Source organism: Cydia fagiglandana, chromosome 11, assembly GCF_963556715.1.
Source record: "Cydia fagiglandana chromosome 11, ilCydFagi1.1, whole genome shotgun sequence".
NCBI classification, from domain to species: Eukaryota; Metazoa; Arthropoda; class Insecta; order Lepidoptera; family Tortricidae; genus Cydia; species Cydia fagiglandana.
The window spans coordinates 9,971,213-9,996,365 of NC_085942.1; the positions used below are offsets into that span (position 1 = coordinate 9,971,213).

The window sequence follows — 25,153 nt, forward strand, 5'->3', positions numbered from 1 at the left end:
ATTAATGAATCAGCCATCTAGATTTGCCAATCAATTCGGGCAATCTAGACTCCTTGATTGTCATGACTATTTATTGTTATCAATAGTTATTGAGATCGTTATCGCTATGCATGCTAGAACTTCGAGCTACGCGTCGATCACCGACTTCTTTCGTCCTAGCAATCCCAAAGGGCTGCGGTCTAGAGACCTGAGCACAACTAGGTTGAATTTGCTGAAACAGGAGATACAAACGGATGCACATCTCATTCCTCTCAGTAAGTGTTCGTTGAATTGATTTGTTCTTATATTCGTATATTGTATTCTACGCCGCGCCCTAGGAAGCTTAGCGAAAACTGCGCTACGCGACGAATGCATCTATCAGAGATGTAGTAGTACAGTGAGCGGAGATATTAAGAATGAATTCATTCAAGAAGTCATATTCACAGCCGGACACAATTGCCTACGTTGCGAATCCAATTGGGCAGATGAGTCACAATGTGCGTAAGAAACACTGCATTACTGTATCGATATTATACTGACAAGTAATTAAGGTGCAAGGCTATTCTAATGGTCCTCTACACGACGGGCCAGCGCCGGCCACTCCAAGGGACGCAGCCATGCGGTAGAATGAGATAGCAATATCACTTGCTCCCTCTAACGTATAAATGCGTCCCTTGGAGTGGCCGCCGCTGGCCTATCTTGTAGAGGAGCCATAACACAATGACGACAATTACAGAGGAATTTTACAATCGATTCACAACCGACCCTGTAAATGGACTGACCAGTGCGAAGGCCGCCGAGTTGTTGAAATTCTACGGGCACAACGCGCTGACGCCCGCGACGCAATACGGGTGGCCTAAAGTACTTTTAAAATCCATGTGTACAGGTAAATAAATGCCTATGCCTACAGATTCTGATTGAAACTTAATACCGGAGCCGAGGAACAGATCGCTTTGCCGCTTATGCTAACAGCTTTAGTCATTTGTTTTTGCGAAAACGCGCTTCTAACGCAGTAGACAAAACTGCTCTGCCAGAATCGGAATTATATTGAATTATATCGGAAGATCTCTAACCGTCCTAACGGTTTTTGAGTAGTGGTAGACTAGTCAGCTTTAAATGCTGTTAAAATAGTAGGTATTAGTGAGCGTAGGCTAACCACTGGAAACATTCTAATCCATTGACCGGACGTTCCCTTATAATAGGATTCTCCGTATTGATTTGGCTTGGCGCTTTACTGTGTTTGGGCGCGTACCTCCTCGAAGCGTCATCAAAACCGATCCCGAGCCGCGACAACTTGTACTTGGGATGCGTCCTCATAGCTGTTGACGTCATTTGCGGACTTTTCAGCTTTTTTCAGAACTACAAAAGTTCGAAGGTAAGTGGCCTTTTGTGATATTCTTTCTCAGATTTTGTGATGGTATAGGAATACTTATTCCTGTGACCCTATAAGAAAACACAGGGGCCCCCCATTTTAAGTATTGCGCAAAGTGTCGTCTATGTTTTTGATTTGAATCGCAAAGTGACCTTCCAACGCGCTCAGCACAAGGCAATTCTAAAAGTCTGTAGGTATACCTTAATGTATGTATAACCTCGAGCCTCGACTGTTCCCCAGATAATGAAAACTTTCAACAACATGATTCCCACATACGCCCAGTGCACTAGAGATGGCGTGCTGAACGTCGACACCAATGTCAGGGACCTAGTCAGAGGGGACTTGGTCCGCGTGCAAGCTGGGGACATAGTGCCAGCTGACATTCGCGTCATAGACAGTAAAGGTTTCAAAGTGAGTTAAATACGTTTTATTTAATATATTTTGGCATAAGTATGCTACATAAAAGACTAGATATTGTAGGTATTGCCGCTGAGGCCAATGTCAAACTTCCTAATGGAAGCTGGAGAAACCTTTCCGGTAGATAATATTTGGATTACAGCCGGCAAAATAAGTTGAACAGGTATATTTCATATACCTACGCTCAGTCAACGTGAATACCTATCACGCCCCTTCAGCAATATCATAACTGTTCAAAATAAGTTGTCTAAAAAGGGTTAACTTGCCTTTGGGTATTCAGATTTCTAGTTACACCGGTAACGATCCCTGATTCCAGGTAGATAACTCATCGCTAACTGGCGAGTCTGTGGCAGTATGTCGAAGTAACTCGGAAGGCACTGCCAACATACTAGAGTCCCCTAATGTCGCCTTCTTTTCTACGCAATGTGTCGAAGGCTGGGCTACAGGTATAGCATAAAAATTGTCATACATCTTCCCCGTTTCCGTCATCAAACTTGCAGGCGTAGGTAGCGTCTTTGTGCCTCTTACATCCATCATTATAATTTGCACCATTATAATTAAGCGAATAAAAAAAAGCGACTCCGGACCGGATTTCGGTTTTGCATTTACATACATACATATAATCACGCCTATTTCCCGGAGGGGTAGGCAGAGACCACGGATTTCCACTTGCTACGATCCTGAAAAGTCGAAAAGTGCTCGAGTGGAGACCACGGACTATAGCAAGCGCAGCGTAGGACGTGCACCCACAAGATGGACAGACGACCTTGTTAAGGTCGCCGGAAGACGCTGGTCACTATGGAGGTCCAAGGGGGAGGCCTATGTTAAGCAGTGGTCATCTCAAAAGACGTATGGCTGAGATGATGATGATGATGACGATCCTGACATACCTCTTTCGCTTCCTTCACTTTCATAACATTCCTCATTTCTTCAGGATTTTCCCAATCTGATAAAGTCCGCCGAGGTCTACCCCTTCCACTTCATTTTCATTTAAATCTTATTTATAGGTATCGTCATGTGTACTGGCGATCTAACGGCCTTAGGTCGCGTAGCTGGCCTAGCCACCAGAATCCAGCCCAAACCGTCCCCGCTATCCCAGGAGATATCTCGGTTCATGCGCTACATGTGTATCTGGGCGCTGTGCCTGGGTGCATTCGTGGCGAGCGCGTCGCTGGCGCTGGATTATCCGTTCATGCAGACCATCATATTCGTTATTGGAATCATTGTTGCTAATATACCTGAAGGTGAGAATGGACTTGACGCTAAAACTGGCTCTGAGTAAGTTCATTTGTTGATTTTTTTAGACCGACCGCCGTCCTTTGTGTTTTATTTTACAAAACATAAATTACTAAGTAAGCCTTATTTTTTATGTTTCTGTGGCTATGATTCGACTTATATAGTGATGTTTGAATTCATTTAAATTTAAATATTTGTTTCCATCTATAGTAAAAAATGTAATAATAATTAAAAAAAATGTAGGTACAAGCAGCGACACTCTTAACTGACCAACGGTGGACCTTATACCTTTTGTAATAAGGTTTACCGATGAACAGTTAACCGTGTGGACGACAGTACCGCAGGCGAGTTCACTTAAATAGTGTTTGACTTGGTATGTCTCCCATCACATCAGGATTGCAACCAACAGTGACAGCATCGCTAACGCTAACCGCCCAACGCATGGTCAAGAAGAACTGCCTGATAAAGAACCTAGACGCCATTGAAGCTTTAGGAGCTTGCACTACTATATGTTCAGACAAAACTGGTACCCTTACTGAGAATAAAATGTGCGTGTACGATGTGTGGACGTGGAACAAAACCGTGACAGTATCGCAAACGACTTTTGAAGGTAGTATATTAAGGTGTATTCGGGTAATTTCGTATAACGGATAATTCCGAAAATCAGATGAAAATGACCCAAAATTCCATTATAATAAGAGTCCGTTTTCGGAATAATTATCCAACGGTTTTTGACATTAGTAATTACCCGAATATACCTTACCATTAACACGTTAATTGCCAGCGACCCCCTAGGCGGGTTCTGTATTCGTAGGCGCTTTTCGCTACATACGGGTTTTCCCATGTTATCGGCTACGCTCGTAACGCGTAGCTCACGCTGGCACTGACTTTAGACAAATGGACATTGTGTGCTACGAGTGCTACGCCGTAGTCGTAGCCCGTAGCATTGCTTTCCCACTAGCTAGGCCTACTGAGAGGCTGATTCTGCTGTCACAATTTGATAAAGTTTTCATTTTATTTTGATATGATTTTAATATTGCAATATTATCTAAAAAAAATCCTTAATTGTTTTTCATAAATAACTCGTAAACGGTGGCCCGTAGCAAAAATTGTCTTATACGTAAATAATCTGTGTAAAATTTAAATTTGCTACAAATCATTCAACTCGTCTAACACTTTTCGTACCTATTAAATTAGTAGTAGGTAGGTATAAGTACATTTGTTAACCTTCCGCTTCTATTTCCAGATGCTATGCGCAACAATCAAGGTAAATAACACGTAGTACGTAAAAATTCAGGGGTTCCCAACCTTTTTCAGTCCGCGACACCCTAGGTTGTAAGATTAAAATTTAATCTCGGGGCCCTAAACTATAGCTATTCGAAATAGATAGGTGAATACTAGTTACTATATATAGACATAGTGAAGAGGACTGGCTCACGTCGCCCCTATTTACTGTTTACGGAGCACCAGGCCGCCACTGTTCGGGGAACCCTGCTGTACTTAGTTTGTTGTTAGTGGCATTTTTAGACTAACATGGTGCTCCCGAATCATTTGATGTTTGTATATAATATGACTACCTATGTATTCTTGTTAGCTTTTGATTTCGAAAGTGATTGTGTGTAGATTTTCCGTATTTCTTTCATATTACCTTTATTTTTCCAATCGTCGTTAGCTTACGCTGCTCTAATCAGATGTGGAGCCCTATGCAGCAGGGCCACATTCAAAGCCGACGGCACCATCCATGGAGATGCTTCCGAGTCCGCCATCTTGAATTTTGTTAATAAACACGGTGACCCAGTGTCTTTGAGGAACCAGAATCCTAAAGTAGCGGAGATACCTTTTAACTCTACGTATAAATACCAAGTACGTAATTAAATCTTCTTTTCACTTCTCATGCTCAAAAAGTGCACCTTTATGTAATAAGTATATTTAGGTAGGTACAATTAACTTTAGATCAATATTATTATTTTGTGGCAGGTAAGTGTGCACTTGGATAAAAACACTTCGCGATACTTAGTTCTAATGAAAGGAGCTCCAGAGATTATTATAGCTCGGTGTGACACAATAGCCATGGATAAAGATACAAAGGCCTTCACCCGAGAAATGAAGGAAAGAGCAGACTCTGCTGGAGTAGAAATGGCCAAAACTGGTAAAATATTTGAGTATGTAACTACTTTTACCTATCCAATGTCTAACTTAGCAGCAATGCAAAGATATTGGATGCACAAGAAAATTCGCAAAGCAGTGCAATAGGTAGTTTTGCTCGCGAGAAGATAACTACAATTTGACGTTAGCATGAATTGCGTTCTCGCGCGCAACTCCATTCATTTTGCGGAACTTCAAGTATGGAATCGCGTGCGAGAGTGTAACTCATGCTCAGTCTGGGGACCTGTTAGTTATGCTAGTAAAATATTTTTCGGAGAGCTTAGCATTTTTCCTTGCTATCTCTGATACCTACTAATACTCTCAACCTCTACTCCTATGGAATAGCTGGACTGAAGTAAAATAATTACAATTTTGTTTTAGGTAAAAGGATTCTTGCGTTAGCTGACCTAGTTTTGGATAGTAGTAAGTTTCCACTGAATTATAAATTCGATGCCGAAGATGCTAATTTTCCAGTGGACAAATTACGTTTTGTCGGAATCTTGGGACTAATGGATCCACCAAGAAAAGAGGTAAATAGACCTCGTTGGTAGGTCAGTGAAGGCCTTTTTTATTACCTATTACCCATATAACCATTCCAGTCGCAGAATCATCAAAGTGGTAACTAAATGTCAGATGTGTCGTAACAGAGTCCACACAATGTGTCTAGAATTGTTTCGAAACAAAGTGTCGTCGCCGTGTCTACACTTTTCCGTAACAAGGTGTTGTCACTCTCCCCCTTCCTTAACCTATATAAATAAATATATAAATACATAATTCCCTAATTACACTAATATTTGGCCACGTGATCGTCTAGTCTAGTAGTTAGGACCCCTCTGAAGTGAACCGAGATACCCCAGATTCTTTAATGAGTAACAGCTATATTTTGGACTCTAATTTTATTTTACTTTACCTAGATTGTAAGAAGATAATTATGGTACTGAAGATATGTTTATTTATGATATTAAAGAATAATCTGAAGGGTATTTTAATTGAGTCTCAGACACAGTATATTGAACAAATTTCAAGGCAAGATATTATTGTTTTTGTTAAATATTCGAATGGTATGAATATAATATGAATTTAAAAATGTTTTTGGTAAAATCCTGCTACGCCTATTAAGCTCCCGGGGTACTATAGAGGCAGCACTCCTGAGGTAAGCTCATTTACTCCCTAGCATTTTAAGGATAATTATATTTAACTATCATCTTCTAAACGACGTGTGATTTACTCACACATACTGCCTCCATATTTCGATACAGGTCTGGGAGCTCTTAGTCCGATAACAATATCAATCGGATCACCTACCCTACCTCTAGCCAGACGGGCTTTGACCAGCACTCCGGAACCTATGCGCACCTAGATGACGATGGAAAGAAGTGCCAAAGTATCCATCAGTCATCAAAATTACTTATCTTTTTTATATTCAAAAGCTAGGGATACTAATCCCTTAGTCCCATTCCCCAGAACTGATAATATAGTCAGAATTCCTAGTTCTCTAGATGTATAAACAAAGTACCGAGTTTATTTGCTAATTATTATGTTTATTGAAACTGAAATATCAAGATGAGCATTATTTCACTCAACTTTTCCCATTGAACTACTCTTGTCTTGCCAAAGGGGTCCCTAAAACAGAACTAATCTTCGATCCGTCCATCTCAGACCAGCCTGTACTCCTAAACCCAGCTTGATATTTAAGTATTGATCATGAAAACCTGATTGAAACACTCAGTACTTCGTCCCCACACCAGAAAACCAGAAATATAAAATAGAAATGTTATAAAACCGTTAATGATCCCCATATAAATTAGAAAATAGGAAGATTTAGACAGTAGAACCTTCACCTTTTAAACACACATATTTTAGGATAAAGAATCCATATTTTTAAACCCTTAAAAATAAATATATTATTATTATATCAACCATATCAATTTTATAAACTAGAACTAAAAGAACCCTAAAAAAAACAACAAATGAGTGTGTGATTCTACCCTAACTCTAACCACTGTCCCTAATCTAGTATAACCAAAGCACAGTTCATTCTTACCATTGACCTGGTACTTTGGAATATACGCAAGTGTAGTCCCTACGAGAAGCTGTAATCATTCAGCGAGCGATTCTGAGAATTTCAACCTATAGGCTCGAGTTATTGCCCCCCCCCGAGGCATTTGGTACAAAGACCGGGTGGCAACTCGGGTAGGACGACCCTATTGTGTCTAAGAATGGTATAAATAAATATATTTAATATACGAGGTCCCCGAATACTGTAGGTTTCAAATGGGCCCGGATTACTCCAGATGATTCACACGTGAAATCTCCCATTTTACTAGCTACAGCTGGACATCGGTAGACCAAGGAGGGAGAGATATTTGGCTTTCTATGTAGGTAAAAAGATAAGCCCCAAGCCAACCCTCATCTTGGTAAATAGGAAAAACCTCCTTCCATCCGTCGTTTGTCACCGTTAGGATAACAGATGAAAGGCTAGACAAACTGTCTGTCTAGACACTGATTTGGTTTCGAAATATATAAAAATAGTCTAGGAGTTTTCGGGTACAATTTTGAAACAATTATCCTTAATTATTCAATAATAATGCCATATAATAGACATTATATTTAAAACAAATAACTAAACTGAATCTAATTGATTTCTATGTCAAGAAGGCCCAAAATGATAGTGAAATACTCAGTACAGATGCATTAAATTCCAACGTTACGAAGTATTGACCCCGCACTGTCCGAACAATAACACATCTTCTAACTCTAGCCTTCCGAAAACATTCGTCCCCGAAAGCCAACGATAGATAACCAGAGTATTCACTAGACTCTAAACCTTCGTTACAAAACTCCTATTAAAAATTAATAGCAAAGTGAAAATACTCCGCTCGAATAATACCCAAGCTTAAACATTATGAAAACAAAACATTGCTTCCACAATGCCAAACAAAGATACGAATTCCAAATATTAACTCTATGAGACAAAGACATAGTCTTTTCCTCGATAAAGCCAAACACTTAGAAAAATGAACAGAGTTTTTCCACTCACCAGTAATTTTGACGCACTTTATGAAAACCAAAGTCAGGTGTCGGTCCGGATGCTGAAGATAAACTAAACTTGTGACCGCTCCTCTCAGCCCTTTTATATGATTCGTTGCTAACTCAGACACGCTAGTTCAGACAAAACATCTGTGCTGCACCTGCCTACTTGAGACATCTCTTCCAAGAATCATGTCCGAAGTACGAGCGCACCTGCGCGCCACCCCTAGTTGAGACAGAACAACTGCCTACCTCAGACATCTCTTCCAAGAATCATGTCCGAGTTACGAGCGCACCTGCGCCTCCACCCTTAGTTCAGTCACATTCACCTTGAAAATGATACCTATCTTCAACGAATTATCTACAAAAATCAACCTTACATCTTTCACTTAAGAATTATTTTGGCCCGACGAAGTAGTTCAGACACGCTCTGTAATTGAGACATTTGATACCTCAGAACCAAAGGTCGTAACGACACATTATCTGTGTAGCCCTTGTGCCTCACACGTAAGATTTATTTTTGATTGATGTCACTTCCTAGAGCCATCTATGGATTTCTTACGCAACTACTTGAACGTTAGGTGTCTCGTTGATAACGCTCCGTCGGTCAATACATAACTTGTTATGAACTTAATTCCCTCCACTGCCCACAGATGGCGTTGTTATCAAACGTTTTAACTTAATATTTATATTGAAGTATGAGTAAAATCTAATTCAATTTCATAATTAAGGCTTTTTATTACTTAAATGTTTTATATTTATAGATAGGGCTTACGGCTAGTTACAGTGTCGACACATTTGTGTGCACTTTGCGTGCGGTTTGCGACTAAATCTGACAGCAAATTTGTGACAGCAAATGTCAATATAAAATACCTCTTGAAAACCAAGGTTTGTCAAACTACTATTAGTGTCTCGTGTGCTCGTAATTCTAGTAAGTCATCATGGGCGATGCGAATGATAAAAATCGACCAAAACCATATAAACACCCAACACCCGTCAACCTTTTACAGAAAAGTTTTTAAAGAAATGCAATACGCTACTAGGTCAGGCAACGAATGCTCAATAAAGTTGTAGAGGGAAATGCTCAGAACACAATTTTTGGCTCCTTAACTTGGTTTGGACAAGTTAGGAGGTGAACATATCAAAAGTCCTCGGCCGTAGCCTTTGAGCGGGGGGGAGAGAGGGGGCTTTGAAGGTCCCATTTTCCGGTTTTTCGATTATATCTCGGAAACTATGCATCGTAGCGACATGGCCACTTATAGAAAATGAAAGTTAATTTAATTTGTTACAAGTTTATTTAGTCAATTTTTTCCATATATTGAATAGTTTTTGAGATATCCGCTCTTGAAACTTTATTTAGGGCTCTCAATTTTATCTTGATCTCTACATCAGTGAAGGTGCTAGGCCGTGTTCCACAAAATTTAAAAACAATTTTTTTAGGGTTCCGTACCTCAAAAGGAAAAAATTGAACCCTTATAGGATCACTCGTGCGTCTGTATGTCTGTCCGTCTGTCACAGCCTATTTTCTCGGAAACTACTGGACCAATTAAGTTGAAATTTGGTACATAGGGTACATCGCCAATTATTAGCCAGTTTTCAATTACTGGCCACCTATACTAAAATGAATTCTGTGTATAGGTGAATAGAACTCATTTTTGTAAGAGGCGGCCAGTTATTGAACGAGTGGGTTGTGGATAAATTTCAGTTACTGGCCATTTTCCTTATACTGAAAATGAGTTTTATTTATCTGTAAATAGAATTCATTTTTGGAATAGGTGGCCAGTAATTGAAAACTGGCTAATAATTGGATTTTCGTACCTTATATACTAAAATGAACTTTGTTCACCTATAAATAGAAATCAAATTAAGTGGCCAGTAATTGGGGGGTGGCTAGTAATTGGCGATGTACCCTATATGTAAATTAGAGACCCAAAGACGGACATATAACGTAAACAAATTGATTTTATACCCAAAAAATGACCATTGCCCCCCCCCCCTTTATCTCCGAAACTACTAGGTCATAAATTTTGAAAAAAAAATACACAAAATAGTCCTTTACCTATCACGATTATTAAGATGACAGGAAAACCTATTAGAAATGTGCAGCCAAGCGCGAGGCGGACTTAATGTACGGAACCCTTAATACGCGAGTCCGGCTCGCACTTGGCCGGTATTTTTTAAACTCCTCTTGACGCTTAACCGCTGAACCGATTTCGTTGAAATTTGGTATAGAAATAGTTTGCGTCCCGGAACAGGACATAGGATAGATCTTATAACCAAAATCATCTTTTGAAGGTGTGAAAAGTGGCGTGAAAATTTGTACGGACAATCAATAACCGCTGAACCGATTTATATGAAATTTGGGATGGTCTACAATTGGGTAGGTAAAGTTTTTTGAAGATAGGCAAATTATATTTTTTCCCGATAGTATTCATTATAGCGATCACGGAAATGCAGCTCTTTTATTTTTATATCATTTTATTGATTAAATATAATTTTTTAAATGATCGATATGACGTTTGTGAGGTGAAATGGCAGACTCGAGTAATTAATTCCTTGGCGCGTAGTAAATGGGACGAGATAGAAAAAAAATCGATGTCAACTGTCAGTGTCATTCTTGGAAAATAACTTGCAAATAATTGGAAAATAATGGTCGGACGAAACATTTGTGTTTTCTTGTAATTGGATGTCGGTGTGATTTCTAGAATAAGTATTTTTAACGTCCCTAGCACGATCAACACGGATATTTTGATAATGATAACGATTGCTTTCGACTACTTGGCACTGCTTCTTGGAGAACATTTTCATTAACACCTCCACCACGACTCTTGGACTGCTACACGAGTCATTTTGGATCTCAGTATCAACACAATAGATGGAGACGATCCCGGAAACGTTCGAATGGAAATAGAATATTACAGAGATGAACTCAAAGTGCGTCGTACCGTCTTGTAGGAAGTACAGACGTTACTTTCCAAATTCAGCGTATTTGAGCACACCAAAGTCTTTAACAGCGATTCGGTGCCAAGCTTTGAAGATATATTGGCCAAAATGGTAACTTATACGTTTGTGAGGACTATATAAACGTGATTGTTGTATTATACATACATAATGATTAAGATTGTAATAGTGTTAATAACTAGGTCGTTATTGGCTATTATATATGGGCTCGGCAAGGTGTTCACAATATCTGAACACGCACGCCCTGATAATAGAGGCGTGTTCAGATATTTATGAGCACCCTAGCTGCACCAATATATCTGATGGCGACTGTACTTTAGAAAACTTATAATATAAATCCAAAATAATATAATATAAATCCAGTAAATTTCGTTTCGTTTTATTTTAAAATCCACAAATTATTATCCTTAAGCATTAACATTACAACAGTATATAGAATCACGCTGTGTGGCGTGCCCTTGAAGAGAGTTGAGAGGTTCAAATATGGTCAATATGGATAAGTATGTCTGTAGGGTAAATGTGCTTCACGTTGGGGCCTGTTTACATATTGATTAGTGTTGATTGCGGGTTTAATACATTTGCCACTATACACAAGTAGCAAGTGTATCAACTCGCAAAAATACTACATTTTTGCTTCCATTGAGGTATACATAGTAAGCACTATTCTCAAATTATGTGAGGAAATAAAACAAATTCAATTTAGTAAAGCGTATTTAATAGGGGTAAAGTGACGCGAATACAATTAAAAAAACAACGCATATTCTTAGTTTATATTAAATGTAGATGGCTTTTTAGTTTTCACTTGGTCACAGAAATACGCTAAAAACCACTTTCAGAGTAGGTGTTTCTTGCGTTTTGGCTGTCCTTCTTGTGTCCTTCCACAGCATGAGCATGTCGTAAGTCCTGTTGTATTTGTCCCAGGACTTAGCAGGAAGCTAGTTATTCATTATTAAGTTTGCTTCTGCTTTAAAACGAGGCGGTGCATGCCGTTTATTCCAGGTCGTTTTCGTCACTTGAACTCATTTTGTTTATTACGAGTATTAAAATAACAAGCGGTAACTTATTGAGTATTGCACTGCGAATAAACTTTGCCGCCTTTTATTTGCATATTTTTTAAAATTATATTACCATAGATACAAAGCATACGGTACGCGCATGCGTCAATCCGCGCGCACCGCGCAGCGCCCTTTCGCGGTGCTAAAGCGGTATCCAGACGGGACTGATCAAATCGGTCGATTTGATCAGAAATGAAATTGGCGTCAATCTCCAATTTTAGATTTATGGTGATATTAGACCCATTTAAATTGAAAAAATGCCCCATAACGAAAATACTAGCCTCACAAATTGGTGTTCTTGTGTCCGCACCTCATTTTATTGGTCATTATCGGCGGTTGAATTCGGCGAGCCAAATTGGCGTTTGCGTCCGTACGTCCCGATTCGATCGGGCAATTTAATCAGATTGGCGAAAAATTGACTAATTTGGATACGCCTTAAGCAACATCGAGTTCACGATAATTTGACATATAATAATAATAGATTTTTAGCATAAGTTGCATTTCATAAAACTTAACCCAAATCATTTGTACATTTTCAAGTCAAAGATAAAGACATGTTGGTTTTAAAATTTTAATAAGTATAGACCATAACATTGTCATGATCTTGTAACATTGTTAAAATAAGAGAGTCTCCCATTTTCATTTTATTGCATTTTTTATAAAATGTCTTTAGATTCTCGGGATATCTTGGTCCTAATTCGATTGCTCTTTTTTATGGAAATAATTATATCCTTCAGATTCACAGGATGCTCGAGGCTTAGCCGAATAACACTGCAAGGAAGTATGTCATGGCTCAATGGTTCTAATTAGCCATCAGTATAATACCGCCAATGAATGTTTACATCCACCTGAAAATAAGAACAACATTCATAAAATGAGGATAACCACACAAAACTAACAGATGGTTGAAATTGTTAGAAAAAATTAGACCGATTTCTTGTTTACGAACTTAACAGCTCATGGCAATTTAATAATAAAAATCAAAACACAAGTGAAGAAAGTTTTCTGTACCTATGTATTTCACGGATACGTACTCCTGTACGGCCATTGCTCCTCTAATTCAACGGCATTGTGCTTATCACTGTTATGATAATAATTTCAAATTTGTAGAATCTGCTCGCAATCTCGTATGAACTCGCTTATTTTTCTTGCAAAACTCTGTCCAAGGGTCAGCGTAGGGGCCGTCGTGTAGGGGTGGGGAAGAAAACGTTGTCCAATAATTTATGCAGTGCCAAGTTATCGAAAGTAAATTCAATCTTTGTCCAAATACGCGCAGATGTCGTGGGGAATCAGAAGTCCGTGGGTCGTGCTGAGGTCGCCGAAAATCTCAATGATAACATTAATAGCAATTCGCAAGGTAACATGAGGCTTGTCCGTTATTTTTCGGGAATGAGAGCTAAGTGACACTGACAGTTGACATCGATTTTTTTTCTATCTCGTCCCATTTACTACGCGCCAAGGAATTAATTACTCGAGTCTGCCATTTCACCTCACAAACGTCATATCGATCATTTAAAAATTTTTATTTAATCAATAAAATGATATAAAAATAAAAGAGCTGCATTTCCGTGATCGCTATAATGAATACTATCGGGAAAAAATATAATTTGCCTATCTTCAAAAAACTTTACCTACCCAATTCTACATCTTTGATTTAGTTGAAAATGATAAAAAACATGACTTCAAACCTAAACTTAAACAGTAAGTATTAACTTCAAGAATTCAATTCTGAATTCCGCCCTGCACCACATTTCACACCTTTAAAGGATGATTTTTGACATAACTTATCATGTCCTGTCCCGGGACTCAAAATATATGTGTTCCTTTAAATTAAAACTGTTCAGCAGTTTAAGCGTGAAGAGGAGTTTAAAAGAAAGTATTTTAATAAGTTTATATGTTTTTACTTCGGAATGGTGTCAATGTGATACCATAACTAAATTTGGTACTGTGAATTTATACGAAAACGATACCAAACATGGCCTCGTAGCTTTACTGATGTAGAAGTCAAGATAAAATTGAGAGCCCTAAATTCTTATTACTTGGCCTAACTTGTGTAGAAGGAAAAGGAAAAATAAAAGTCTTCGGCAGGAATATAAGACACAAATATAATTTTTAGAGTTACTATTTCAACCATCAAACATAAACATACCTTGATTATATTATTCTAGTGAGATACGCATATATAAACAAAAACATTAAAAAAATTACAAGGTCGAAATGTCACGGAGCTTGTGTGAGTTATATGTGAAAAATAAAAACTTTTATGACAAGAAAATCTGGACACAATTTAAGAATCATCCAATTGCGTCGAGGAATCATCAGTATTTTTGCTTGTTTCATTACCTCCTTGCTTCTTTTTTTGTCCTTTGTATTCTGTAGCAATTGGTTAGATCTGAAAATAAAGATAACTTGCGTCGTCACGGATGTCGATTTATAGGTTTTAGGGAGTGCAGAATTCGAAAATGATGACCATTTTATAATCCAAGATGGCAGCTACGCATGTTGTCATAAAAGTCGTCATGAATATTGTTTTATAGGTTTTAGGACGTGACAGGTCCAACAATAGGGTATATTACTGCAATGTTCTGCCGCCAGAGTGCAGCACTACCGACTCAGTAAATTCATAGACTAACTTATACATACTGTGCCTTAAACTGTTTTTTGACAAGTTTTCAAAGACAATAAAATATGACATTGATGCATCAAGGCGGTTTGTTAACAAGTGCCTACCGGTAAACGCGAAAATCGAAATTTAGTTATCCGCCTCTTTATCGCTCGAATATGCGAGAGTGATAGAGAGGCAGAAACCGAACCCTCGATTGTCGTGTTTCACGATAGGCGATATGTGAGTGACGTAGTGACGCATGTTTGTTTACTGTATGTGTACTACTAGTGCCACCTACGCAGAGCTTTGCCTAATATTCCCTATTGTCTACATCACTGTAATTGAAGTCACAGGCCTCCATGGGCTACGGTAAACGCTTACCATCAGACGGGCGGTGTGGTTGTTTGCCACCAACATGTTAATAAATAAAAAAACTCCACCATATCGCCAGTTAATAAGTACTTATTTTGCGAAGCTAATGACATTTGTCACAAGAAATACGACAATTGTCACGAAATTCCGACACAGAACTCAAGAATTACCGAAAGTTCTTTGAAATCTTGTGACAATTTCCATCATTATCATCATAAACATCGCAAAAGAAATACATGTTTTTGCCGATATAATAAAGTTTTTAAAAATAATACAATGATGGTGACAAACAGGAATACTGCCCGCCCGATGGTAAGCGATAACCGTAGCCCATGGATGCCTGTGACGTCAGCAACAATGAGACTTGTCGAAATGTCGCACCTGTCACGTTACGTCACATTGTCACGCCAGGGAGTACATCTGAAAATTGTGTTCCCATTTGTCCCCATACCGATAAGGTGGGAAAAAATGGGAAATATTTACATGCAAATCCTATTCCATCTGTTCCCTACGGAGATAAATGGGAATACATCCGAAAATTGTGTGTTCCCATTTGTCCCCACCCCGATAAGGTGGAAAAAATGGGAAATATTTACATGCTAATCCTATTCCATCTGTTCCCTGCGAGGATAAATGGGATTACATCCGAAAATTGTGTGTTCCCATTTGTCCCCACCCCGATAAGGTGGGAAAAAATGGGAAATATTTACATGCAAATACTATTCCATCTGTTCCCTGCGGGGATAAATGGGATTACATCTGAAAATTGCGTGTTCCCATTTGTCCCCACCCCGAAAAGGTGGGAAAATTGGGAAATATTTACATGCAAAGCCTATTCCATCTGTTCCCTGCGGGGATAAATGGGATTAAATCTGAAAATTGTGTGTTCCCATTTGTCCCCACCCCGAAAAGGTGGGAAAATTGGGAAATATTTACATGCAAAGCCTATTCCATCTGTTCCCTACGGGGATAAATGGGAATACATCCGAAAATTGTGTGTTCCCATTTGTCCCCACCCCGATAAGGTGGAAAAAAATGGGAAATATTTACATGCAAATCCTATTCCATCTGTTCCCTACGGAGATAAATGGGAATACATCCGAAAATTGTGTGTTCCCATTTGTCCCCACCCTGATAAGGTGGAAAAAATGGGAAATATTTACATGCAAATCCTATTCCATCTGTTCCCTGCGAGGATAAATGGGATTACGTCCGAAAATTGTGTGTTCCCATTTGTCCCCACCCCGATAAGGTGGGAAAAAATGGGAAATATTTACATGCAAATACTATTCCATTTGTTCCCTGTGTGGATAAATGGGATTACATCTGAAAATTGTATGTTCCTATTTGTCCCCACCCCGAAAAGGTGGGAAAATTGGGAAATATTTACATGCAAATCCTATTCCATCTGTTCCCTACGGGGATAAATGGGAGTACATCTGAAAATTGTGTGTTCCCATTTGTCCCCGCCCCGAAAAGGTGGGAAATATTTACATGCAAATCCTATTCCATTTACGTACAAAAATGTCCCCCTGTCAACTTTCAATCGAGATTTAATCGATAATTTATTCGATTAATATTCAGATTAATGCAATTTCAATCTATGTTAGGTCGACTAAATTAATCGCGATTAAAATATGAGGATTAACTTTTTTTTATTCCACGGCATGGCTCTTACACTTTGAGAATATCTGAAAACGAATGAACACAAGGAGCCATTTTGCAAATCCAGTAACTTTGTTATTACTTTTGACAGCGCGTGTCATGTGTCAACACAGAGTCGACACAAAGTCGAAACATTTGCGACTACTTTGTGACTGCAATATTTCTCAGCCTTAAACCATATTTATACATCATAATTAACAAGTTTCGTAGTATGTAAAGCGTTATTTCTGTTATTTAAGTATAGTATACGCATCGAAGTAATAAAAATGCATCAAATAATATAGTTATGAACACAGGCACTGAGAAGTAAACAATTTCATTTCCGGCTAAACTAAAACAATGTGGTGGCGCGTTGATTATATTACACTTAGTTTATCAAATCACTCGAGCAGTTTAATTCCCCATAATAATTTAAGTCCTATTGTAATATAAATGCAAACAATATATAATTACGTCTTGTAATCCATTTTAGAGATGGCGTATTAATGTCACTTATTTTTATTTAAGCATTTTTCCATCTGACAGTTTCCATTTGACAGGAACGAAATGAACGAATGATTTTGGCATAAAGTAGTCGCAAACCCGAAACAATGTGTGCACACGGCGACCACACTTTATGTCACTTTGTGTCATGTGTCGACCCTTCCCCATTTCTGGTAACTGTGTCGACACGGCGACGACTCTGCGACTGGAATTGTGACCGAAACAGACGGTGTCGACACAAGATGTGTCAACACCGCGTCGTAACGGCGACTAGAAATGGTTGTATGGGTAGTCATAGTCAAATTTGCGAGAGGACAAATTAGACTGCTAAAGTTAGGTATTTATTTCCTCGTATTTTTAAACTTATCTCTCATGCTCTTTGACATGATAAGGTGCTGTCAGCCATTCAGCGCGTCCGCGCAGCAGGCGTACGCGTAATGATGGTGACTGGCGACCACCCAGAAACGGCGCGCGCGGTGGCGGGCGAGGTCGGCATCGCCACGACCGCGTGCCACGTGATCACGGGCGCAGAGCTGCGCGGCATGAATCCCGACCTGCTCGACTGGACCATCGACAAGTACTATGAAATTGGTACCTACCTATACATACCTGTTCGTGTCTGGATCATCGTAAAATACTGTGACATAAGTAGTTGACTTACCGCTTTGTAAATATTTAAAGTAAATCAAATGGTCAGCTAAGGGTGTTACCGTTAATAGACTTATTGTCAGTATTTATTACCTATCCAGCATTTTTATCGTCCGTATCAGTTAGAGTTTTATATATAATTTACACTTTCTTTAACGTATAAGTATTTACCTATTCCCCTTGGAAACCTCTTTAGAAACTGTATCTACCTTTAAATATGCTAATGTTTGGTAACTTTATAGTTTTTGCACGGACCTCACCCACTCAAAAGCTACAGATAGTGGAAGCATGTCAACGGCGAGGCGACATAGTGGCGGTGACGGGCGATGGCGTCAACGACGCGCCCGCGCTGCGTCGTGCCGACATCGGCATCTCCATGGGCATCACAGGCTCACAAGTAAGGCAGGTTCCTACACACGAGTCTAATACTTACTTGAATGGCGCGGAGACATATTATTAGTGGTGGTGACGATATCTGCATCATCCAGCACAACAGGCTCACAAGTAGGGCAGGTTCTTAGTCTTACAGACAAGAGTCTTTCAGAACTTGTAATAAATTCACCATACTCTCTTGTTTCCGTCCCTGCCAATAGAATACACTCAGCAGGTTATGGGCCCAGTTTACCACTTACGACACACACAGGTGCTAAAAGAACTGCCAATTATTTACATTAGAAGCAATATTCTACACTCACTTTCAAGCCACAGGTCATTTACGAGTAGGTACCTACATACTATGTTTCCACTACTTTTCAGGTATCGAAACAAACCGCTGATATAATTTTGATGGACGACAATTTCGCGACCATCGTCACAGGAATAGAGGAGGGACGGAAGATATTCGATAACTTAAAAAAGTCCATTTGTTACATACTCATATCGAATGTGCCGGAAATCTTCCCTGTGCTGATGTTTATCTTGTTTTCAATACCACTGCCACTGGGTAAGTTTAAACGAACACAAGCTTCAACTAACGAACTTACGAGCTCCAATAATACGTTGACAAATACATTTTAGGAATATTTTTCTTGGTTCCACGTCTTTTACAAAATCATTTGCCTACTCGCAGAATTTCTCATTACACAGTTGTGTAGTAATTTCAGGTGTACATAATCTGATAAAAATGGTCGCACCAATTCTTGGGGTTTGATTTTTAAAAGCGGTCCCTTAGCGAGTTGTGGCAAAAAGCCGGAATAACGATCCGGTCACACTGACGCGGATCCGCGAGGCAGCGCTTTGTACCTACATATACGAGTACAGCGACGTCCCGTTTGCATACCGGCTCAACGCGCGGATCCGTGTCAGTGTTACCGAACCGTAATGCAAACATCATGACAAAAGTAGGTAACACATTTCAGGAGTAATGACAATCCTATGCGTGGACCTCGGCACGGACATGTGGCCAGCCGTATCCCTCGCTCACGAGCGCGCGGAGTCGGACGTGATGGCGAGGCCGCCGCGCCGCGGCCAGCAGCTGGTGTCCGGGCGCATGCTGCGGCTCGCCTACGGACACCTCGGGCTGGTCGAGGTGGCCGCCGGCATGTTTGCATACTTCGTGGTCATGGCTGAACACGGCTTCTTTCCTGATGTTTTATTTGGTAAATTTGGATAGGTATCGTATCACCTACCTACTTAAGAGGATAATATTTCAAACTTTCAAATACGCCTGCAATATGCATCTCGGGCTGGTCGAGTACAAGTATCATTTTATTTACATACCTGCCTTTACATCTCGCATCGAATGATGGTCCGAAACTTGGTCCCAATGACAACTCCTACAAGTCTCTTTTTGTTGGGCTTAATTAAAAATAATAATTTAAGAAATATTTTTATATATAAATTAATTAATGTGTTTTACTTCAAAAAAATACAAACATGTTAAGTACGTGACAACTACTGGATATAAAATTGAACAGGGACCATCATTCGATGCGAGAGGATATCTATAGTTGCCTAATGGTGGTGTGTATAAAGCACCAGTAAATAACGATCAATATTAAATCATTGTAACAACTCTGGCTTTACAGGCATACGAAGCGACTGGGACAACGAAGCCGTGAGCGATCTCCGAGACTCCGTAGGGCAGGAGTGGACGTACGAGGCGCGCATGACCGTGCAGCGCGCCAGCCAGGCTGCGTACTTCGTGGCCGTCGTCATCACTCAGATGATGAACGGAGTCATCTGCAAGACGAGATACAATTCCATTTTTCACGTTGGTAAGACAGTAGGTAACCTGTTCACTACCACATCATGAGGCCTTTAATATCTTGACAGATGATTTATGCAGCGTCTGTATGCGGGGACAATGTCTCTCGTTGCTGTAAGTATAAGCCTATGAGGAACCGGCATTTGCGACCGCATTTGTGGCAGCTGAACTTGGGAGACATTTCGGTAGTAACTTCTGGTCGATTGTGCCTCTTTGCGCGTTTCCAGGCAAGGTCTTGGAACCATGCGATGTCTTTAATTTCGCGACCTTTCGATGGTACCCCGCCATCCATCGCGATCTATAGGGACACATAGGAGGTAACCTGTCAATATTAGCACGACGAGTTAAACAACAACTTTGCCCCCTTGTAAAACCAATAACTATTACCTATTTATTACACAGCCCCCAGGGTTATGACATTTAAAAAGCTAATTTAGGTACTTAAACATACCTAACACTATTAACAGTAAGGTGTATCTACGTATACATGTAAGGAAATCTGTAGCTATTAGGTACACTTGACCATCAGATTACACATAGGTACTGTGGTACTACCTAGTCATTAATAGAGAATGTATCTTCATACATAGTTCTAGATAACCTTAGTAAAGAATTATCACGTACCTACTTAGCTCGTACGTAGTTAAGTTTAGTGTTCACACACATGACAAGACACGTGACTGATGTTTACAATACATTCTTACTGCATTTCCTATAGATACATATAACGACCACATAATCACAATTATGGTATGGGATTGGTCCGTCTCAATTTTGCGGCATCCTATAGTCTGATCGATTATTAAAAAAAATTGGATCGACTTCGGTTCCGCAATTAGGCCGTGAATAAGTACTTAATTAGTACCTACGCTCGCTATAAGGGGTAACAAAAGTTATAAGTCGCGGTACTTAATATAGGTATAACCGATAGATACAATTAATTGTTTGTTTCAGGCATGAAAAACAAGGTGCTGAATATGGGTCTCGTGGTAGAGCTGCTCGTTGCCTGCCTGGTTTGCTACTGCCCGGGCGTCAACGACTTTTTCAAGGCATACCCTTTACGTCTGCGATGGTGAGGATTTGCAATAATTTGCAGTTTTTCATAGACCGTGCGCATCGAAGGGTCTTGTGGCCTAAATCAAAAAGTTAAAAGTTCATACATTGACACTATCTTCACGTCTATGAGATTCAGCCCCATAGTCCACACTAGCACCTCTGCGTGTTAGACAATCAGCCAACAGAGAGCTCAAGTTCTGCTCTCCTTTTCCCCGATACTTAGAAGAAATTTTCGAGACATTTACTTTAATACATTTTGTGTCAAAATAATGCTCGACTTCTAACCAGCGGGTAACTAAGAGCCACTTGCACCATCCCACTAACCCGGGATCAACCCGTTAACCCAGTGCCAAATTGTACTGGTAACCATGGTAACTCCAGGCGGTTAACCCCGGGATAGTGGCCCGGGATGGTGCAAGTGGCGCTGAGTAAAATAAATAGCGTAAATGAATATTTTTATAAATAAACAAAGGCATTATCTATGTATTTTAGTAACACTCGTAATGTGGTGCAATACACTGAAGCCACAAATTTAGCAGCTAAGGGAGTTATCGCTGTATAAAATCAATCATTATAATTTTCATCACACTTGCTCGGAAAAGATGTATTTACACGTAGGGCTTGCGGGCGGGAAATTGAAATTTTCGCCCTAGGGCGGAAAAAATCTTTTCCGAGCAAGTGTGATGAAAAACACTTATTTACACGTAGGGCTTGCGGGCGGGAAATTGAAATTTTCGCCCTAGGGCGGAAAAGTGTTTTATACAGAAGTTTGTTTTTATTAATTCTCATTTTTCCTTACAAGTGTGATGAAAAACATTGTGTGTGCCACGGGCGGTAAAGAAATTCCGAACTCGTGAACATTTTAAGCCCTCGCTTCGCGTCGGGCTTAAAATTGACACTCGTTCGTAATTTCTTATTTCCCGCCCTTAATACACAATGTACTATTAATAGGTATTCGTTTGGCAACTGCAACTCTCTGTTGAAATTACAGGTGGTTTCTGGCGCTCCCCTTTGCGTTGTTTATGTTTGTGTTCGACGAATTCAGAAGATACTGTATAAGAAGAGAGTTATTTGGTGGATGGTTCAATATGCTCACGTACTACTAAACAGATAAGAAAAAATATAAAGTTAACTAAATTAGTAGGAATAGACAGGTTTTATAAAAAAATAAAACGAAATATTCAAGACATGAGCCATTTTTATTTGCCTCGCTTTTTGATCCCACAGTGATACTCCTTTTACCTATAGTCATAAGTATCTAAACTAATTAAATGAGCAACAATAAACACATCACTCAGGTCACAAATAGAACTTAGTCAAAGGTACCTACCTATACAATGATAATAATGCTACTTTACCGATAAATCATGATCAACTGTGTACGTCACAAAGAACGGTGTACACCGGATGCGTAGATAAGAGTACACGTGCACCACTTGCCTGGAATGCCTGGCATCATCCTAAAGTTAGACCAAGCTGAGTTGGCAGCGATTTGATAGCCCAGATTGTGCAAGTGTTATTTATGCGCATTCTGTGCTATAAAATCGCTGCCAACTTAGCTTGGTCTAACTCTAGCATCAGATGTAGGTACACGTGTAAAAACTCATACTTTAATTACCAAAACGATCAAACATGTTACGTTACCGGTGACATCTTTTTTGTTCGCATTTTGGTCATATTGTATAGATTTTTTTATAGACTGTACCAGTTAAAGTAAGGCACAAATGAGATGAAAAGATACCTTCCTTCATTCAAATACATACCATCATCCCTTAATATTAAGTGGCAGAATATATTAGTATCAGAAAATAGTAGATCAGTAAATAGGTACATTTAAGAAGTTTCGAAATTGGGTAAATAAATTCACGTATTAAAATTCAATAGAACTCTAATAAATATTACACACAATAGATTGATTTAATATTTACACTACCTACTAATATTTCTAGTTAAGAATGATCCTCTCAGTTAAACTTTGTGGAGGAACTAATCTGACTTATAATCACCTAATTGTTTTGATATGAATAATGTAGGTACTCAACTATAAATATACTGAGCTCTACGACATTATTACACAATTTCATCGGCTTAGTCAGTAAACATATATTATTATTTATTAAGACACTTCAATTTACAAAATGAATATTAATGACGATAAACAGTTCATTTTCACGGTAACATTTCAGGCAGTTCGCAGAATTATACTCTTGAGCCAACAATTTGTAAATCACAATCATATTGCACATTAACTTATTATTTTAATAATCAAAATCAGAATACAAATTTATTTAAATACACAGCCAAAAGATATACATGACGAAAATATACGCATACTTCATAACATGTGAAATGATACTGATAGTTCTAAAATCCACGTGCAAGGGCTTAAAGTTCCTTTTTTTTTCATTAGAAAAAACGTAAACAATCTTGACAAGTCTTTTAATCGAACAACACTTTTTAAAAATAAGTCACGGCAAATAAGTAACAATTATGAATCTAATACGATTATTTATATTCTTATGCTTTCTGAACTAAAGCGTTTTTCAAGACACCGCAACTGGTCCGGATTGGTAGGACAACCAGCGTCTGCAAATCCGGACCGGATGTGACGAGGAAAAGTAAATGTTAAAATATATATCTAAAACTTAAAGCGAACTTCTGACTAACAAATAAATCGAACACAAATTACTTGGTGTTAAATATTTAAGGAACATCGTTACGGTGAAATCATTAGAGACAATAAAATCAATTAGGTTTTGTGTGATGATGACTGTTAACATTTTTACTATATTTTAACACAAGTTTTAAATCAATATAACACATTATTCCTTTGTCACAATGATTTCATTGCATAGTGATATAAAATAATATTATTTTCTCCAATATGCTCGGAAATGTTCACCTTACTGTAGCAAAAATACTACGGGAAGTTCTTCGTTAATGTCAAACTCTAATTAAAAAACATCAAACTATCGCTGTCCTGTTCTAGCGGACGGGAAGTAAAAAAACACTACAGTAATAACTTATTACTGTAGTGTTTTTTACTTTTTAATAATAAAAAACGCAAACGGCCAATTATTATTGCCGCGAGCCGCTTCTACACGACCCGATCAGCTATCATTTCACGTGTATGATCGTGCGAATACTGCTTAATAAAATCAAAGATTATTTTTATATTTTTTTTAAATCTCATCCGTGTTCATAAAGCTTATATAGTTTGTCAAAGAACTTTCTCATTTCAAACATAGACAAAGAGAATCATACTATCTTTGTCTTACACTAGTACTAGCACCCAAAAGAAAAGGATGCGTATAGTTTTCCTGGTTCTTACTGACTGAAAAGTTGGTTTGACCAACTATATTGCACAATTATATTGAATGAACGAATACTGAATGGCAATAAGCTTGTAACTTTAACTTTTAAAAATTAATTAAAGAGGGAAATTGTTTTTGACATTTTGGATGTGAAGGTTTGATTTGAGTGATGCTTGATGGTTAAATAATAATTATTTTAGCTTATTTCCTCGCATGTTTGGAGAAAAGCACTATATATGCCTCGGCAGGAATAGCAATTCGTGGATTCGTCTTCTTTGTCGGACTCCGCTTCGCGTCGTCCGACAAAATCGAAACTCATCCACGAATTGCCCTTTCCCGGCCTCTGCAATAATGTACTATTCTAATAACTAAACAATCGTAACGCGAAAAACCAAAGTTCTATTAAAAAATTTTTTTTGAGATTAAGTAGCATGAATCAATAAGACACTGTAATATTAATCTTAATAAAAACCAAAGTTCTATTAAAAAATTTTTTTTGAGATTAAGTAGCATGAATCAATAAGACACTGTAATATTAATCTTAATATTACAGTGTCTTATTGATTCATGCTACTTAATCTCAAAAAAATTTTTTTAATAGAACTTTGG

General features: G+C 38.7%; 1 protein-coding gene across 2 annotated transcripts; it reads left to right on the forward strand.

The window, feature by feature from the left end:
- The first annotated feature begins 3 nt into the window (after positions 1–3).
- LOC134668906 (sodium/potassium-transporting ATPase subunit alpha-like) lies at positions 4–22,417 on the forward strand. Of its 2 annotated transcripts, XM_063526405.1 has the most exons (18): positions 7–254; positions 716–865; positions 1,182–1,354; positions 1,592–1,762; positions 2,085–2,214; positions 2,776–3,012; positions 3,399–3,614; positions 4,251–4,271; positions 4,677–4,867; positions 4,982–5,153; positions 5,531–5,679; positions 17,713–17,911; positions 18,211–18,365; positions 18,725–18,911; positions 19,327–19,566; positions 19,996–20,184; positions 21,129–21,246; positions 22,222–22,417. In XM_063526405.1, exons 1-18 carry the CDS (start codon positions 107–109, stop codon positions 22,334–22,336), a joined length of 2,961 nt encoding a protein of 986 aa, XP_063382475.1. In that variant the 5' UTR covers positions 7–106; the 3' UTR covers positions 22,337–22,417. The 2 variants fall into 2 exon arrangements, with proteins under 2 accessions (XP_063382476.1, XP_063382475.1); XM_063526406.1 differs by lacking the exons at positions 21,129–21,246; positions 22,222–22,417 and having other exon boundaries at positions 4–254; positions 19,327–19,580; positions 19,996–20,114.
- The last annotated feature ends 2,736 nt before the right edge of the window (positions 22,418–25,153 follow it).

What these genes read in the sequence shown, in the direction of transcription:
- LOC134668906 (XM_063526405.1), top strand. Translation starts at nt 107, where the DNA reads ATGCATGCTAGAACTTCGAGCTACGCGTCGATCACCGACTTCTTTCGT. An exon ending in AGAACTACAAAAGTTCGAAG is followed by an intron (nt 1,355 to 1,591) that starts GTAAGTGGCCTT and finishes ACTGTTCCCCAG; the next exon opens with ATAATGAAAACTTTCAACAA. An exon ending in TGCTATGCGCAACAATCAAG is followed by an intron (nt 4,272 to 4,676) that starts GTAAATAACACG and finishes AATCGTCGTTAG; the next exon opens with CTTACGCTGCTCTAATCAGA.